The sequence below is a fragment of the Schistocerca serialis genome, chromosome 3, assembly GCF_023864345.2.
Source record: "Schistocerca serialis cubense isolate TAMUIC-IGC-003099 chromosome 3, iqSchSeri2.2, whole genome shotgun sequence".
In the NCBI taxonomy this organism is placed as follows: Eukaryota; Metazoa; Arthropoda; class Insecta; order Orthoptera; family Acrididae; genus Schistocerca; species Schistocerca serialis.
In genome coordinates this window covers 142,227,021-142,244,675 of record NC_064640.1, presented here as the reverse complement: position 1 = coordinate 142,244,675, position 17,655 = coordinate 142,227,021, and the positions used below count along the sequence as shown (strand labels likewise).

General features: G+C 43.4%; 1 protein-coding gene across 1 annotated transcript in view; it reads right to left on the bottom strand.

Annotated features, from left to right (window-relative positions):
- The window catches only part of LOC126470722 (vitellogenin-like), a 451,798-nt gene that overhangs the window by 87,734 nt on the left and 346,409 nt on the right, over positions 1 to 17,655 (bottom strand). Inside the window, exon 22 of the mRNA XM_050098725.1 lies at positions 11,420 to 11,614. Within this exon, the coding sequence (XP_049954682.1) occupies positions 11,420 to 11,614 (195 nt within the window). The remainder of the gene's footprint in view (positions 1 to 11,419; positions 11,615 to 17,655) is intronic.

Sequence of the window (17,655 nt, the reverse complement as noted above, 5' to 3'; positions counted from 1 at the left end):
GAGTGTTTGAGATCCCCACCAGATCGGATTAAGGGAAGACGTTGAAGCAATTCAGAACCGCGCTGCTATATTTGTTATCGATAGCTTCGATCAACATGCGAGTATTACGCACACGCAGAGGCGTAATTTCTTTAGCATTAATTTATGTGCAGTTTCGTGAGAAGGGTACTAATTTTTGCGTTATTTCGTAATACAGATATTGACGTATCGCTTTCATTTCACTTTGATGAAATTCTAAAATTAATCATTAAAGGTTTCATTGTTGTGTTTTTGAATTATTTACATGAATGGTAGATGTACAAATTACTGAACATACAATATTATCTTATTGTATTCCTGATTACGATCACATAACACTTACATTCGCTATCGTTGGGCTATCCTACTCACTTTACCTCTTGAAAGATAATATAACACATGTCACAATGGAACTCTCTTTCATTAGTCGTCTCCAATTGTTGACAGTGAAATTATACTTCGAAAACTCTCTGCATCAATGGATGAACAGGGAACCCAAATAGATTTTAAGACATCATTTACAAAGTCCAGGCGCATTAATTTCAGTGCTTTCAGTGAACGAAATATTTAAATCTTCTGACTGGGATTATTTTCAGTTTGACCAAGCAGAATATCTTTAAAAGCAGGGTACCCAGCGATAATATCAGACTGTTTTCACACTTTAAAGACATATAATTTCTGTGTTTTTTTACTTATTTCCGAAATGTTTGTATAGTTCGATTTAATTACGTTATCAGGATAAAATAAATCATTGAAACACCCAAATAACGTATTAGCCTTACTTCGCGACATGTGCTTTTCAGTTTTGTTTACAACTAAAATACTAACATTTTGCATGAGGAGAGTCGCTTCACTTTTTAACAAGTCACCAAACCCCTCAATAATCTTACTAACTAGTTCACCAACATGATCAGAAGCAATAACATTCACCCTATTCTTCAGTTTTGTTATTTTTTAAACCAGCAAATGAGAATAGGGATAATTAGACCCTTCTAATTATAAAACAACGTCTGCAATAAACTTACAATTTTCAAAAACAAATGCTGCTTGGAATTTTATCAGGTACCAAAATCTGACATCTTCCATTTCTGCCAACCAGCTTACCAAGGGAACATATTTTAGTGTCAATTGTTAGAAACATGAGAGGAGGATATCGAAATCTGTTGTACGTAACACGCGGCTTTAAACCAACTCCCCCATCTGCTCATCACATCTACATCCACATCCATACTCCGCAAGCCACCTGACAGTGTGTGGCGGAGGGTACCTTGAGTACCTCTATCGGTTCTCCCTTCTATTCCATTCTCGTATTGTTCGTGGAAAGAAGGATTGTCGGTATGCCTCTGTGAAGGCTCTAATCTCTCTGATTTTATCCTCATGGTCTCTTCGCGAGATATACGTAGGAGGGAGCAATATACTGCTTGACTCCTCGGTGAAAGTATGTTCTCGAAACTTTAACAAAAGCCCGTACTGAGCTACTGAGCGTCTCTCCTGCAGAGTCTTCCACTGGAGTTTTCTATCATCTCCGTAACGCTTTCGCGATTTCTAAATGATCCTGTAACGAAGCGCGCTGCTCTCCGTTGGATCTTCTCTATCTCTTCTATCAACACTGTCTGGTACGGATCCCACACTGCTGAGCAGTATTCAAGCAGTGGGCGAACAAGCTTACTGTAACCTACTTCCTTTGGTTTCGGATTGCATTTCCTTAGGATTCTTCCAATGAATCTCAGTCTGGCATCTGCCTTACCGACGATCAACTTCATATGATCATTCCATTTTAAATCACTCCTAATGCGTACTCCCAGATAATTTATGGAATTAACTGCTTCCAGTTGCTGACCTGCTATATTGTAGCTAAATGATAAGGGATCTATCTTTCTATGTATTCGCAGCACATTACACTTGTCTACATTGAGATTCAATTGCCATTCCCTGCACCATGCGTCAATTCGCTGCAGATCCTCCTGCATTTCAGTACAATTTTCCATTGTTACCACCTCTCTATATACCACAGCATCATCAGCAAAAAGCCTCAGTGAACTTCCGGTGTCATCCACAAGGTCATTTATGTATATTGTGAATAGCAACGGTCCTACGACACTCCCCTGCGGCACACCTGAAATCACTCTTACTTCGGAAGACTTCTCTCCATTGAGAATGACATGCTGCGCACTGTTATCTAGGAACTCTTCAATCCAATCACACAATTGGTCTGATGGTCCATATGCTCTTACTTTGTTCATTAAACGACTGTGGGGAACAGACTCGGGATACGATGAAACTGACATATCTGGGAAGTTTTCTTCTAAGTAGGGACGGAACAAGTTTCCTTATCATATGAAAACAGTTCTTTGTTTTCGACGCAATGGCATTAAGGTGTTTCAAATGCTTTTGCAAGATATTGCCGAACAAGCAGATTTTATGAGCCCATCAAGTGGTGTGAATTAAATGTTCTCCCATAATTCCCTTCAGTAGTTCACAACATTTTAACATATATGGGGCAGAATCAGTTATTAAATACTTCACGCTCTCACAGTCAATTTCAAAAATATGCAAATCATGCAGGATTGCTTGAACACACGTTCCGCTGTTCGCCTCTCTAAAAATGCACATTCTAACAAAAGTATTTCCTGTTTAGATGGTGGATCTTGAGTTTTGATGAAGACTGCGAACACATAACGAGCTGTAGAGTCTGTAGTTTCATCACGGATTAGAGTCAAGTCTGATTTCCCTTCTAAAGACTGTTTTACACTTGCTACTATTTCGTTTACACAACGTGTTTCCTTAACTGGTTGGGTGTGGGAAGGTTTCCAGATTCTACAAAATTGAAAAAAGAAAACTATCTGAAATGGTCTTAGAAATCCTAGTTTTACTGTCAGTGAGGTTTTATTGATAGAACATACATGGTACATACACTTGAAGCATTTCCAGAGCCGGCTGGTGTGGCCGAGCGGTTCTAGGCGTTTCAGTGTGGAACCGCGCGACCGCTACGGTCGCAGGTTCGAATCCTGCCTCCGGCATGGATATGTATGATGTCATTAGGTTAGTTAGGGTTAAGTAGTTCTAAGTTCCGGGGGCTGATGACCTCAGCTGTTAAGTCCCTTAGTGCTCAGAGCCATTTGAACCATTTCCAGACAGCAGGGTTGTCTACTTTCTCCAGCGGGATGTTGCCTTTGAGTAGTATCGCAATTGTTTCGTGAATAAATTCTTTCATCGTCAGATATTTTTGCTTAACTAACGAGAACTGTTGCCAGCCGTTTCACTGTTGAAGTGCTTCATTTATGTTGTAAATGTTCCTTGTTTTTAAAGCAACATTTTGAGAAGGTATATTTTATCTACATTCGATACAGACATCACAAAATTTACATATTAAAATATTGCTTTTCGAAATGTGTAAACCATCACTCACAAATTTTTAGCTTTGTTGTGCACCGTAATACATATAGAACGACCTACCTTCGTTACTGCTCGCGAATTATAACTTGGCATTTGGTGAGCGGAGTTGGAGGGAGCGGGTAGGTGGTGGTAAGTTCCTATGGGACCAAACTGCTGATATCATCGGTCCCTAGGCTTACACACTACTTAATCTAACTTAAACTAACTTAGGCTAAGGACAACACACACACCCATCCCCGAGGGAGGACTCGAACTTCCGACCGGGGGAGCCGAGCGAACCGTGGCAAGGCGGCCAAGACCTTCTCGGTTACGCCGCGCGGCGGAACGGGTAGAGCGGATAGGGTATGCTGCGGAGAACGTGCGATACTGGAGGAAATAAACTACTCCTCCTCCATGTACTGTTAGTATGCAGTGCCGCCAACAGAAACTTGTGCTTTGAGCTTCCACGAGCTCCTGACAATCGGTTTCCTTTTCTGAGTCGAAGGTAACCATACAATGCGGCACCAACCTCATCATCACTCATTTTCGAAAAAAAAGCCACAATGAAAATAACACAGCAAAACACAAACAGTGACATTACAGCTCAGCAACGAAGTAGGCGACAATGTAGTTAAAAATGGCTAATGGTACTCTGCGCAGCTGGCAACGAACTTCTACAAATCACTACGGCACGAAGTCTCCCAACTGTTGCTGAATGCTACCGATCATAACTACTGAATCCGCATGCCAAATTTCTCGTAGTTCCCATACATTACTGACTGCGATCCCTTTACTTATTTTACCTGCACCAGGAACCCGAAATACACCATCTCTTTGTGCTGTCAACTGTGCGGCTAGTACACGTCATTATGGATTTGCAAGAATATTAGCACTGTAGCCTAAGGAGACAGGCTGAGGTGGGATTCCCAGCTACCCCGAGAGCAACATTCCAAACATTTCGTTTCGCAAGAAACCTGGAGTCAAAGTCGGCAATATTTGTGCCGAATTACTTAGAAAACTACTGGTGCTCTGTAAACAATTTCACTCTTTGGCGTGATGCCCTTAAGACATTTTCCGAAATATTGACGATAACAAGTATTTATGTCCTTTTAAGAAATCTTCGTTCTCTCTTCCCTTTCTCTTCATACATACAAACTTGGAACAAAATTTCAAGCTCCTTATTCTCCACAAATTAAGCTGAAATATCGCATTTATCGCGAAATAAGTAAATTTCGCTTCAAAACGACCTTATCGCTTTAATTCGCATAAACAAGGTCATTATTTTCGTAACCAGAAACATATCGTTCTTAAAGACCTCGCAAAGGGAAGAAATATAACGTTCTTTTCGCGAAACACTACTGAGAAATTTTAGTAGATGTAGATTTAGAAATGGAAGGAGGATGGCCGCGCGAGATTAGCCGAGCGGCGCCGGCACGGTATCTCAGCGTGTTCGGTCAGAGGGTTAGCTGCCCTCTGTAATAAAACAACTGAGTTAACGGCTAGACACTGAACTTGAACGGATGTCCTGGGACATCCGCACCAAACAAATTCAACGAACAAAATGAGAACAATAAAAAAAAGCGGTCTAAGGCGCTGAAGTCATCGACTGTGCGGCTGGTCCCCGACGGAGGTTCGAGTCCTCCCTCGGGCATGGCTGTGTGTGTTTGTCCTTAGGATAATTTAGGTTAAGTAGTGTGTAAGCTTAGGGACTGATGACCTTAGCAGTTAAGTCCCATATGATTTCACACACATTTGAACATTATTTTGAAGGAGGATGAGTCACAAACAAGACAAAACTGGCTTTCATTTCTGTCACCAGGAAGCTTCTAGTGTTCGAGGTGTTCTTTCTTTGAAATACATAAGCCTTTGTTTATAACACTTACCAATGAATTCCACAGTGTATCAAGGATCGACATTTGGAACCACTGTCTGCTACCAAGATCCCTTATTGTACAATTATCTCAAAGGCAAACGACATAATGGTTCAACGTCCCGAAAACAACGAGTTCATTATAGAGGGAACGTATGCTCTGAATAGCAATCTATTAAACAGGAGACCCAGCTTCGATTTCTGGCCTTGGGACAAATTTTCACTCGCCGCTTCAGTCTATATACATACGAGATCGCTCCAAAAGAAATGCACACTATTTATGTAAAAATACAGTTTTGATTCTGCGTGTGTGAAAGTTTTACAGTGTGTAGATACATCCTTCCCGCTTGTTTTAAAACTTAGTTCAACCTGTTCCCGTGAGTGGCGCCGTCACAGCATGTTTTCAAGATGGCTACTACACTCGACATTGGTCAGAAGCAACGTGCTGTCATAGAATTCCTGTGCTGTGAAAACGAGACAGTGGGAAACATCCACAACAGGTTGAAAAAGGTGTACGGAGATGCTGCTGTCGATCGCAGTACAGTTAGTCGGTGGGCAAGCAGGTTACGTGATGAAATCGGGCACGGCAATATTGAGGCTTGACCTCGCAGCGGCAGGCCTCTTACTGCGCACACCCCAGACAATGTGCAGAGAGTTAACGAACTGGTGACTGCTGACAGACGCATCACAGTGAACGAATTGTCGCTACGTTGGGATAGTGATGGAAGTGTTTGCAGAATAATGAAAGTGTTGACGTTAAAAAAGGTTTGTGCCAGGTGGGTTCCCAGGATGTAGACAGTAGCTCACAAAGATACAAGAAAAACGGTATGCAGCGAACTTCTGGAACAGTATGAGAATGGTGGAGATGAATTTCTTGGAATAATTGTGACAGGTGATGACACATGGGTCCACCATTTTTCGCCAGAGACGAAGAGGCAATCAATGGAGTGGCATCATGCAAATTCACACAAGAAAAAAAAATTCAAAACCACACCTTCTGCTGGAAAAGTTATGGCTACGGTGTTTTTCGATTCTGAAGGACTCTTGCTTGTGGACATCATGGAGCCACCATAAATTCTGATGCATATGTGACGACTATGCCGAAACTTCAAGCTCGACTGAGTCGTGTTCGACCACATCGGCAAAAGCAGGATGTTTTGCTGTTGCACGACAATGCACGGCCACATGTCAGTCAAAAACCATGGAAGCGATCACAAAACTAGGATGGACAACACTGAAACACCCAACTTACAGTCCTGACCTGGCTTCATGTGACTATCATCTCTTTGGGAAACTGAAAGACTCTCTTCGTGGAACAAGGATTGAAGATGATGATTCCCCTGTGCACGCTTCCAAACAGTGGCTCCAACAGGTTGGTCCAGAATTTTACCGTGCGGGTATTCAGGCGCTGGTTCCAAGATGGCGTAAGGCAGTTGAGAGGGATGGAAATTATGTGGAGAAATGAAAATATTGTTCCTAAAACATGTGTCTACATACTGCAAAACTTTCAGACATGTAGAATAAAAGATGGATTTAAAAAAAAAATAATGTGCATTTCTTTTGGAGTGGCCCTCGTATAATCATATCTGTATGAGACCATTTATATTATTATCTAGTTACAATTTTTACTGATATTTCTTAATGGTTTTGTAATTGTATTTCGTAAATGGTAAATGAAATTAAGTAGCCGTGTTCTGGAGGAGAACATTTGTGCAAATAAAACGATTGTAATTAGAACATTGCGGTCAGTTGCGCACTTACACTACTTACTTATTAAATTAATTGTAAACGACGCGTCCGCAGCTCGAGGTCGTGCGGTAGCGTTCTCGCTTCCCGCGCCCGGGTTCCCGGGTTCGATTCCCGGCGGGGTCAGGGATTTTCTCTGCCCCGTGATGACTGGGTGTTGTGTGATGTCCTTAGGTTAGTTAGGTTGAAGTAGTTCTAAGTTCTAGGGGACTGATGACCATAGCTGTTAAGTCCCATAGTACTCAGAGCCATTTGAACCATTTTTCTTTTGCAAACGACGCACTCAAGTTCCATCCACTAAAAATGTAAATGTCGTACGGCGTCATTGGCTAGGATATGTCGAGGGGTGGTTTCAGCTACCAGCGGGAAAGGATATTCTTCCTCCACACTCGTTGGCCCTTTTCCTTGCAGATTTGTGAGAACTACACTCCTGGAAATTGAAATAAGAACACCGTGAATTCATTGTCCCAGGAAGGGGAAACTTTATTGACACATTCCTGGGGTCAGATACATCACATGATCACACTGACAGAACCACAGGCACATAGACACAGGCAACAGAGCATGCACAATGTCGGCACTAGTACAGTGTATATCCACCTTTCGCAGCAATGCAGGCTGCTATTCTCCCATGGACACGATCGTAGAGATGCTGGATGTAGTCCTGTGGAACGGCTTGCCATGCCATTCCCACCTGGCGCCTCAGTTGGACCAGCGTTCGTGCTGGACGTGCAGACCGCGTGAGACGACGCTTCATCCAGTCCAAAACATGCTCAATGGGGGACAGATCCGGAGATCTTGCTGGCCAGGGTAGTTGACTTACACCTTCTAGAGCACGTTGGGTGGCACGGGATACATGCGGACGTGCATTGTCCTGTTGGAACAGCAAGTTCCCTTGCCGGTCTAGGAATGGTAGAACGATGGGTTCGATGACGGTTTGGATGTACCGTGCACTATTCAGTGTCCCCTCGACGATCACCAGTGGTGTACGGCCAGTGTAGGAGATCGCTCCCCACACCATGATGCCGGGTGTTGGCCCTGTGTGCCTCGGTCGTATGCTGTCCTGATTGTGGCGCTCACCTGCACGGCGCCAAACAAGCATACGACCATCATTGGCACCAAGGCAGAAGCGACTCTCATCGCTGTCGCGACACCACTGGAGGCGGGCTGCACGATGTTGGGGCGTGAGCGGAAGACGGCCTAACGGTGTGCGGGACCGTAGCCCAGCTTCATGGAGACGGTTGCGAATGGTCCTCGCCGATACCCCAGGAGCAACAGTGTCCCTAATTTGCTGGGAAGTGGCGCTGCGATCCCCTACGGCACTGCGTAGGATCCTACGGTCTTGGCGTGCATCCGTGCGTCGCTGCGGTCCGGTCCCAGGTCGACGGGCACGTGCACCTTCCGCCGACCACTGGCGACAACATCGATGTACTGTGGAGGCCTCACGCCCCACGTGTTGAGCAATTCGGCGGTACGTCCACCCGGCCTCCCGCATGCCCACTATACGCCCTCGCTCAAAGTCCGTCAACTGCACATACGGTTCACGTCCACGGTGTCGCGGCATGCTACCAGTGTTAAAGACTGCGATGGAGCTCCGTATGCCACGGCAAACTGGCTGACACTGACGGCGGCGGTGCACAAATGCTGCGCAGCTAGCGCCATTCGACGGCCAACACCGCGGTTCCTGGTGTGTCCGCTGTGCCGTGCGTGTGATCATTGCTTGTACAGCCCTCTCGCAGTGTCCGGAGCAAGTATGGTGGGTCTGACACACCGGTGTCAATGTGTTCTTTTTTCCATTTCCAGGAGTGTATGTCGTATGAGTATTAGCAGCGTTCAGGTGAGTGTAATGGATGCGTGTATAATATAGCGTTATGTTTGTGTTATATGGCGATGATGAGAGAAGGGAGATGATAAAACGCGGTGCCGGCACACCGCCTACTCCTCTGGAATAGCACCAACGGGACTACGAGCTTAGCGACCCTATCCTGCGGACAGATCGCCATCAATAGCGTCACATGCCCTCTCTTCATGAGACACCTTGAATAAGCTTCGGATTTAATCGAGGACATTGTCCCAAAGACTGCTGATCAGTAACTTTACACCAATACCTCTCCTGCTCTTGTATGCTAAACACTGCGAATGAAAATTTCATCGACAGCTTGGATTTCAACTGGCTTGCCTCCGCGTCGAGCTCCACCGAACAGGCATGCGTTAGTGACCTCGGTTCCGGGGACGGTTAGTTCTAAAGCCATATATTTACTAAGCGTAATTAACGTTAACCCTTTCAGGAACGACTTTTTCTTGAGGAAAGAAAATTCTTGTCTGTCCTCTAATCTTCTCAGGTGAGTTTTTAAATAATTTTAGAAGCAAGATTTACACAAATATAAGCACGCATTTTTAAAATAAACTTCTTACACAACGCTTCATTTTATAGACAAAAATAATTAATATTGAAATAGTCAGTGTTGTTATAAATAGACCGATCATTCAATAATTACCATGCAAAAGACCAGTAAGAACATTAAGTTACTCAATGGAATGTACTTAACCAACTGCTTCCCTGTATTCTGGCAGTTACGAGCTGCTACACGTTGCTACATTCACGTGTTGGTATTTTTAGAGTGATGCCCGACACGTGGAGTCACTTGTGCATGATGAAAAGATTGAACATTCACAAATAAGTAGATGAGGTTTCCTTTGATGAAAGATATATCTGTTGCCACTAAGACACAGAAATAACACACGTCTGCTACATAAAAATTGTTTCAAATTTATTAAGTGATTTTTATAGTGTTTTGAACGCTGATTTCGGGAAAAACACTGAAAAAATTCCATCACGTACAGTTATTTCACAAACTGCTTGTCTAGTTTTAGCTTCTTTCGATATTTCAGCACTCTAGTGAGTTTGAATTTTGGTTTTGTAGGATCTCCATAAACTGTTATTTAGCCGTTTTTATACTAGATATGCGTAAAATAAAGAGTAATTAGTAGAAACCAGCAGTATTTTCATCTCAATGCCTGTCTGTTGGGCTGCCCCTTCCCCCGCCATCACCAAGCAGTGAGCTTCTGCTATTGTCCTTCAGTTCAGTACCTCTTCACTCTGTGTTGTTCACGTGTTGTTGTTACTAGCGCTTTAAAGTAATGACTGTTTTCTTGTGTTGTGAAGTTGTTTTATGGACAATGGCTACCAGAGGATGTATAAACCTTGAGCTGGTTTTAAGGAAACTCTGCTGTTCAGACCACAAATGGACACTATGTGGTGATTTAAAAGTGATTTCAATGCTGCTTGGTCAACAAAGTAGCTATACAAAGTTCCCTTTTTTTCTTTGTGAATGGGACAGTAGGGACAGAAAGCAACACTACATAAAAAAAGGCTTGGCCCTTGAGAAAAACCTTACAGGTAGGGGTTAAAAATATTGAGAGGAAAAGCCTTGTGGATCCCAAGAAGTTGTTACTTCCACCATTTCACATTAAGTTGGGGCTGATGAAACAATTTGTTAAGGCATTGCCAAAAGAAGGGGAGTGTTTCAGATATCTTTGTGGACAGTTTCCTGGTTTATCCGAGGCAAAGCTAAAGGAAGGAATCTTTGTCGGACAAGACATTAGAAAACTAATGACAGATCCCAACCTTGTGGACAAGATGGAAACAAAAGAAAAGGCAGCATGGACATCTTTTAAATTAGTTTTTACCGGTTTCCTAGAAAACAAAAGAGATCCAAAGTGCAAGACAATCGTCGCAGACATGCTCGACAACTTTAAGAAGCTGGGCTGTAACATGAACATCAAAGTTCATTTTCCCCACTCACATCTTGACTACTTACCTGCAAACCTTGGTGATGTAAGTAAAGACCAGGGCGTAAGATTGAACCAAGACATCAAAGAAATGGAAAGAAGATATCAAGGAAGATGGAACGGTAACATGATAGCGGACTACTGCTGAATGATAAAAAGGGATGGTTCTCAACGAGTCCACAGCCGGAAAAGCAATAAAAGAAGCTTCGACAGAAAGCGAAAGTGCTATCATAAGGAGTTATGAGCTTAAAGAGTAATGGAAATGTAGTTTAGAACATGATTTATAAATAAAATAAAATTTTATAACGTTGGAAAAAATGTGATAAATTGCTTAAATTTTGTTATTATACCCAAAAATACTCCCTTTTTGTGAGAAAACCTGACGTGATAGAAATAAATGGATTGCATTTTTGAAATCAGCATTGAAAAGTACGGAAAAGTCAGTTATCAAATTTCAAACTTTCAAAAAATATTTTTTGCAGACCTGTGTAATTAATGCACACAATTGTAGCCAGTGGGTCTGAAAGGGTTAATTAGACTTAAACGTTGGGTTTTATCAAATGTAATCACTACAGTGTTAATTTATTGTTAGCTGTGAAAAAGTGGCGAGGTACTTACCGGCTCGTTGAAGTTGAACGAGAAGTCGTACTTGTTGGCGAGGGCGGCGGAGTGAGCGACGCGGACGCAGGCTGCAGTGGCGCCGGCGCTGGCGGGTGCGCGGGCGGCGGGGGTGGCGGGAGCGGCGGAGGGGCACTCCCCCTCGAGCGCCTCCAGCAGCTGCTGTCTGCGCGGCCCGCCGCGGCTCGCGCTGCCCTGTGAGCACACAGTCGGCATCATCGCTCTGCTCTCACACCCACCACTGGAGACCAGTCCGAGTGTTCCGGCTGGCCGAAGCTTCGTACGTGCATGAAATGTATTCGCAGCTGCGTACACGGACCTGTTTTCCCGCTTTTCGCGAGCGTTCTCCCTCACCACGTTGGCTATTCGTGCACGACTCACAACCTTCCAACGTCGTCTTTCCACGAGTGACAACCTGGACTCGTTCCCACAAAGGGGATGAACATTTTAATTGAAAGTCGCTACCTGGTATCGGCGGATAAATACGATACTGCAGTGCCTGTGTTATTAACAACTTCTATGCAGTGGTCCTTCGGACCTGCTTATACAGGGTGTACATTAAGTCCGGCAACACTTTCAATTATTTATTGCACAACAGCTAAACATTGTACAGATGTCATACATACTGCATTTAGAAGAAAAATTCTGAAAGGTGTTTTTTTTTTAACAAACATTCTATCTGCGAACTATGAGTGACCCTGCAGACGTCAATATGGTAATCGAATTCTTGCAATACCCATCCCAGCATGCCATCGTCAATTGTGGCAGTCGCTTCCCGTATTCTCTCCCTGAGCTCTGCTTCATCACGTGGAAGAGGCGGTACATACACCAGATCTTTAATGTGTCCCCACGGAAAAAATTCTGACGGAGTGAGATCTGGTGATCGGGGAGGGCATTTCTTGAAACAGCTGTCCCGGTCTATAGCACGGTCGATCCATCGATGCGGCAACTCCGTGTTCACGTACCCACGAACTTCACGATGAACATGGGGTGGAGCCCCATCCTGCTGAAAGATGAACGGAGATTCCGATTGCATTTAAGGCACCAGCCATTGCTGCAACATGTCCAAGTAGGAATATCCAGTGACAGTGCTCTCGGCGAAGAAGAATGACCCGTTCAGTTTTTGGCGTGACAGAGCACAAAAAACATTTACTTTTGGGGAATCACGCTCAAATTCAGTGCATTCGTGTGGGTGCTTTGTACCCCAGATCCGACAATTGTGCCTCTTCACTTTCCCATCATTGTGAAAAGTGGCTTCGTCGCTAAAAATTAAGCGATCAACAATGCCATCTCCATCCTCATTCAATTGTTGCAACTGCCAACAGAACTCAAAACGCTTGTCTTTGTCGTCTGCACTAGCTCCAGTTTGAATGGTTTTATAGACAGCTTCTGTCGAAGAACTTTCCACACAGTCATTGGAGCCATTTAGAGTTTACGGGATCAACGACGCACCGATTTCTCTGGACTCTTTATGAATGTCTCTCGTACGCGCTCCACATCCACTTCAATCACACTGGAATGTCCGCTTCTCTTTGCCGGGTACAAGCAACCCGTCGTAACGAATTTGTTGTGCCAGTGGTAAATGGCGTTCATTTTCGGTGGCTTCTTACCGTACTTGGTTCTAAACATCCGTTGAACAGCTGTAGCACACTTGTTTTTGTCGAACTCCAACACACAGAAAGCTCGCTCCGCACCTGAACTCACCATGTTTGCGACTAGCGCTGACTATCGGCAAATTACCAAACTACGCTGTGGTTGTATGTATGGAAAAAAAAACTTTCAGGGTTTCTCTTCAAAACAACACACGTTCGATATCTGTACAGTGTTTGGTTCTTGTGCAATAAATAATTGAAAGTGTTCCCGGACTTTATGTACACCCTGAATGTCCGAAGCAATATTGTATAGTACCTCTTAACAACAGAGGCACAGTGTATCGTATTTATCCGGCATGTACTGATGTGACTGTTTCGGCACCCTTTACTGTGACATGTGTTTTGATTTTATCCATACTGGATGAGAGGTCGTGGTTGTCAATATCAAAGTTAAAAAATATATCGGCTCAACCACTTGTTTATAGTGTAAAACACTAAGATTGACGCGTTTCGGAAGTCAAGCTTCCATAATCAGAATAATAAAAAGTAAAAGAACCTGTTAAAACTCGCTAAAATGGAACATGCACCAGGCACAATGAAATTAAAACATCGTGGCTACTTCCCTTGTTGCAGCCGTGTCTTCCAAGGTGCATCTCCACATAGTCGTCAAAATATAAAAAACTCTAAAATGGTGTCGCCTATGGTGTTCAACATCTAACCACATGGCTCTCTCCTCTATCGTCGTAAACCGCCCGTGCGTCTTCGTTGATACCACACACCACGTAGCCAAACACGACACTGAAACGCGAGTGACCTCACGCGCAAGTAAACAAGGAAGTCACAGACAGAGATGTCTATACAAACAGATAACGTATACATGTTCCAAGGACATCATGAAATGATGGTATCCTGCCAATTGCTAAAAATGTAGTTACTATAAGAAACCAGTGAAATGTTTGAAAACGTTATTTGTATCACCAGTTAGCTGTTCATTCAGTGTGTTCTGATTATCCACGCTATGTATCGTAATTTCCAGCTGCTCTAGTAGATCCAGCTTTTTGCCTTTGTCCTGTCTATGTAAAATAACGAGATCCTGACCTATTCCCAACATGGGGTGTCCCGTTTCCCAAATATGCGTGGCTACAGCTGACTTTTCGAAATTATTAAGCCGTAAAGCATCGCTATGTTCTTTGCAACATACTTTAAAGGACCTACCAGTTTGGCCTACATAGCTTGCCTTGCACGTGTTACACTGAATTTTATAGACCCCAGCTCTCTCATATTTATCGCTTTCCTGCTGTAAATTATTTCTTAGTTTAAACCGCAGCGTATTATTGGTCTGAAAAGCGGTATCAACTTTAAAAGGTTTGAAAATGTTCGCCACTTTTTGCGAAATATCACCGAAGTACGGTATTGAGACTCTCGTAATATTATTTGCGGTATTCCTCCTTGCATTCGCGCGCTGTTTCTGTCGTATTAATTTATTGACAACGTTTTGGTGATATCCGTTAGCTCTGGCTAGTTGTTTTACGATGTTCAGCTCAGTCATTCTGTCTTCTTCATTCATAGGGACTCTAAAGGCTCTATCTATCAAAGATCTAAAAGCAGAAAGTTTCTGGCTATTAGGATGGTAGGAATTATTTTGTATCAACACATCAGTTGTGGTTGGTTTCCTAAATATTTTAAAAACCCCAGGGTTGTTAACGAAACTGATATCGTTTTCAACGATGACGAGCTAAATTTACTTAGTAAGGGGCTAAAATTTTATGTACAACCGGCTTTAAATAAAAAAGTAATAAAAGATTTGGTTGTGGCAACAAAAATCGCAGCAGATGTTGCTAAACTAAATACAAATACACTGGCAACAATGAACGTAATTGACGGTTTCTATAGCCTCTACAGGATGTTTCCGTAAGAGCGTCCAAAAATTTAACAGGACATAGAGGATGCTCCACTGAACAATTTGAAATAGGAAACCTGGGGTCGGAGAAGCCAGCTTAAGGAGATAATAGGAATAAAATCACAGTACTGTGTGTTTTTTATTTACATTGGTTAACTGCAAATACCATCATTCACACAATGAACGTACCATTTGTTCTGTATGTTACAAAATGTACTGAAACTGACGGCCATCAACCTCAGTGCAAGCATTACGTTGGCGAAGAAGACACTGACGCACTCTGACAAGTATCAATGGTGTGTTTCGAGGCACATCACAGGCAGCTGCAATTCTAGCAACTAATTCTATCTCCGTATCCATAACGGTCTTATAGACAAGTGACTTTAGATATTCCCATACGAAATAATCAAGCGGATTCAGGTCAGGTGACGTCGCACGGCGTGGGATAGGACGACCCTTTCCAATCCAGCGACCAGGAAATACTGTGCCGGTACTGCTCCATCGTATTGCACTGTACGTCTCTCAATAGAGCCCTGACAAGGGAACCTCCCCATTGCACTCCCCTCAGATTTAGCTATAAGTTGGCCCAGTGGATAGGCCTTGAAAAACTGAACACAGATCAATCGAGAAAACAGGAAGAAGTTGTGTGGAACTATGAAAAAAATTAGTAAAATATACAAATTGAGTAGTCCATGCGCAAAATAGGCAACATCAAGGAGAATGTAACCTCAGCAGCGTCGTGGTCCCGTGGTTAGCATGAGTAGCTGCGGAAAAAGAAGTCCTTGGTTCAAGTCTTCCCTCGAGTGAAAATTTTACTTTCTTTATTTTCGCAAAGTTTTGATCTGTCCGTTCGTTCATTGACGTCTCTGTTCACTGCAATAAGTTTAGTGTCTGTGTTTTGCGACCGCACCGCAAAACCGTGCGATTAGTAGACGAAAGGACGTGCCTCTCCAATGCAAACCGAAAACATTTGATCGCAAAGTCATAGGTCAACCGATTCCTCCACAGGAAAACACGTCTCATATATTCTATACGACACTGGTGACGGCATGTGCGTCACATGACAGGAATATGTTGCCGACCCACCTAACATGTACACTTGGTGAATGGGTAAAAAGATTCTTCTACCTTGTCGATTTAGGTTTTCTTGTGGATGTGATAACACTCCCAAGAAAGTGATGAAAACATAAGAGTTTTTCACATAAACTGAAAATAAAAAATTAAAATTTTCCACTGGGGGGAAGACTTGAACCTAGGACTTGTCATTCCGCAGCTGCTCACGCTAACCACGGGACCACGGCGCTCCTGAGCTCACATAGTCCTTGATTTGCCTATCTTGCGCATGGACTACTCAGTTTGTATATTTTGTTTATTTTTTTCATAGTTCCACACAACTTCTTCCTGTTTTCTCGACTGATCCGTGTTCAGTTTCTCAAGGCCTATCCACTGTGCCAACTTATAACTAAATCTGAGGGGGGTGCGATGGGGAGGTTCCCTTGTGAGTACCGTTGATTCTGTTCCGGTATAACGACAAGCACCCGCATGAAGATCAAGAACGATAAAGCAGAGAGGGCTGTGAGACGACGCCAGCCAATAGCACGCTGACTAGGACGTCACCACAGGAGCGGCCTTAACACGAAGAGAATAAAAGCGATGCGCCGCCTAGCCTCGGCCACACTATAAGGGCCGCACTGGAAGTCGAGCCGTGACTTGTGAACAGTATCATAAATTGCATGGAAATTGTATACATTGAAGGACATTGATTATTTGCATGTCGCCAGTTGCTTGCGTCCCATCATGTAGAAACGAAAGTTAAGTATTGTCAGTTCAATTACTGCAATAAACTCCATTAATATGATTTGCTTGTATGTTGCCTATCTATCCGAGAAACCAGCTTCCTAGGCACCCTTTAAGAGACGAGCGGGCAGGATCCCACAGATTCATAGCACGTTCTACCATGGAATCGTGTAAATACGATGCAACAGAGCCACCTTATGGACAAGTAAAGTAAACAAAACCTGCATCATGTCTTCCTGGTAATCAAGCTCGTCCTGCTTGTTTCCTTGCAGGAAATAAAGAATATACATGTACAGGGTGTTTCAAAAATGACCGGTATATTTGAAACGGTAATAAAAACTAAACGAGCAGCGATAGAAATACACCGTTTGTTGCAATATGCTTGGGACAACAGTACATTTTCAGGCAGACAAACTTTCGAAATTACAGTAGTTACAATTGTCAACAACAGATGGCGCTGCGGTCTGGGAAACTCTATAGTACGATATTTTCCACATATCCACCATGCGTAGCAATAATATGGCGTAGTCTCTGAATGAAATTACCCGAAACCTTTGACAACGTGTCTGGCGGAATGGCTTCACATGCAGATGAGATGTACTGCTTCAGCTGTTCAATTGTTTCTGGATTCTGGCGGTACACCTGGTCTTCCAAGTGTCCCCACAGAAAGAAGTCACAGGGGTTCATGTCTGGCGAATAGGGAGGCCAATCCACGCCGCCTCCTGTATGTTCCGGATAGCCCAAAGCAATCACACGATCATCGAAATATTCATTCAGGAAATTAAAGACGTCGGCCGTGCGATGTGGCCGGGCACCATCTTGCATAAACCACGAGGTGTTCGCAGTGTCGTCTAAGGCAGTTTTTACCGCCACAAATTCACGAAGAATGTCCAGATAGCGTGATGCAGTAATCGTTTCGGATCTGAAAAATGGGCCAATGATTCCTT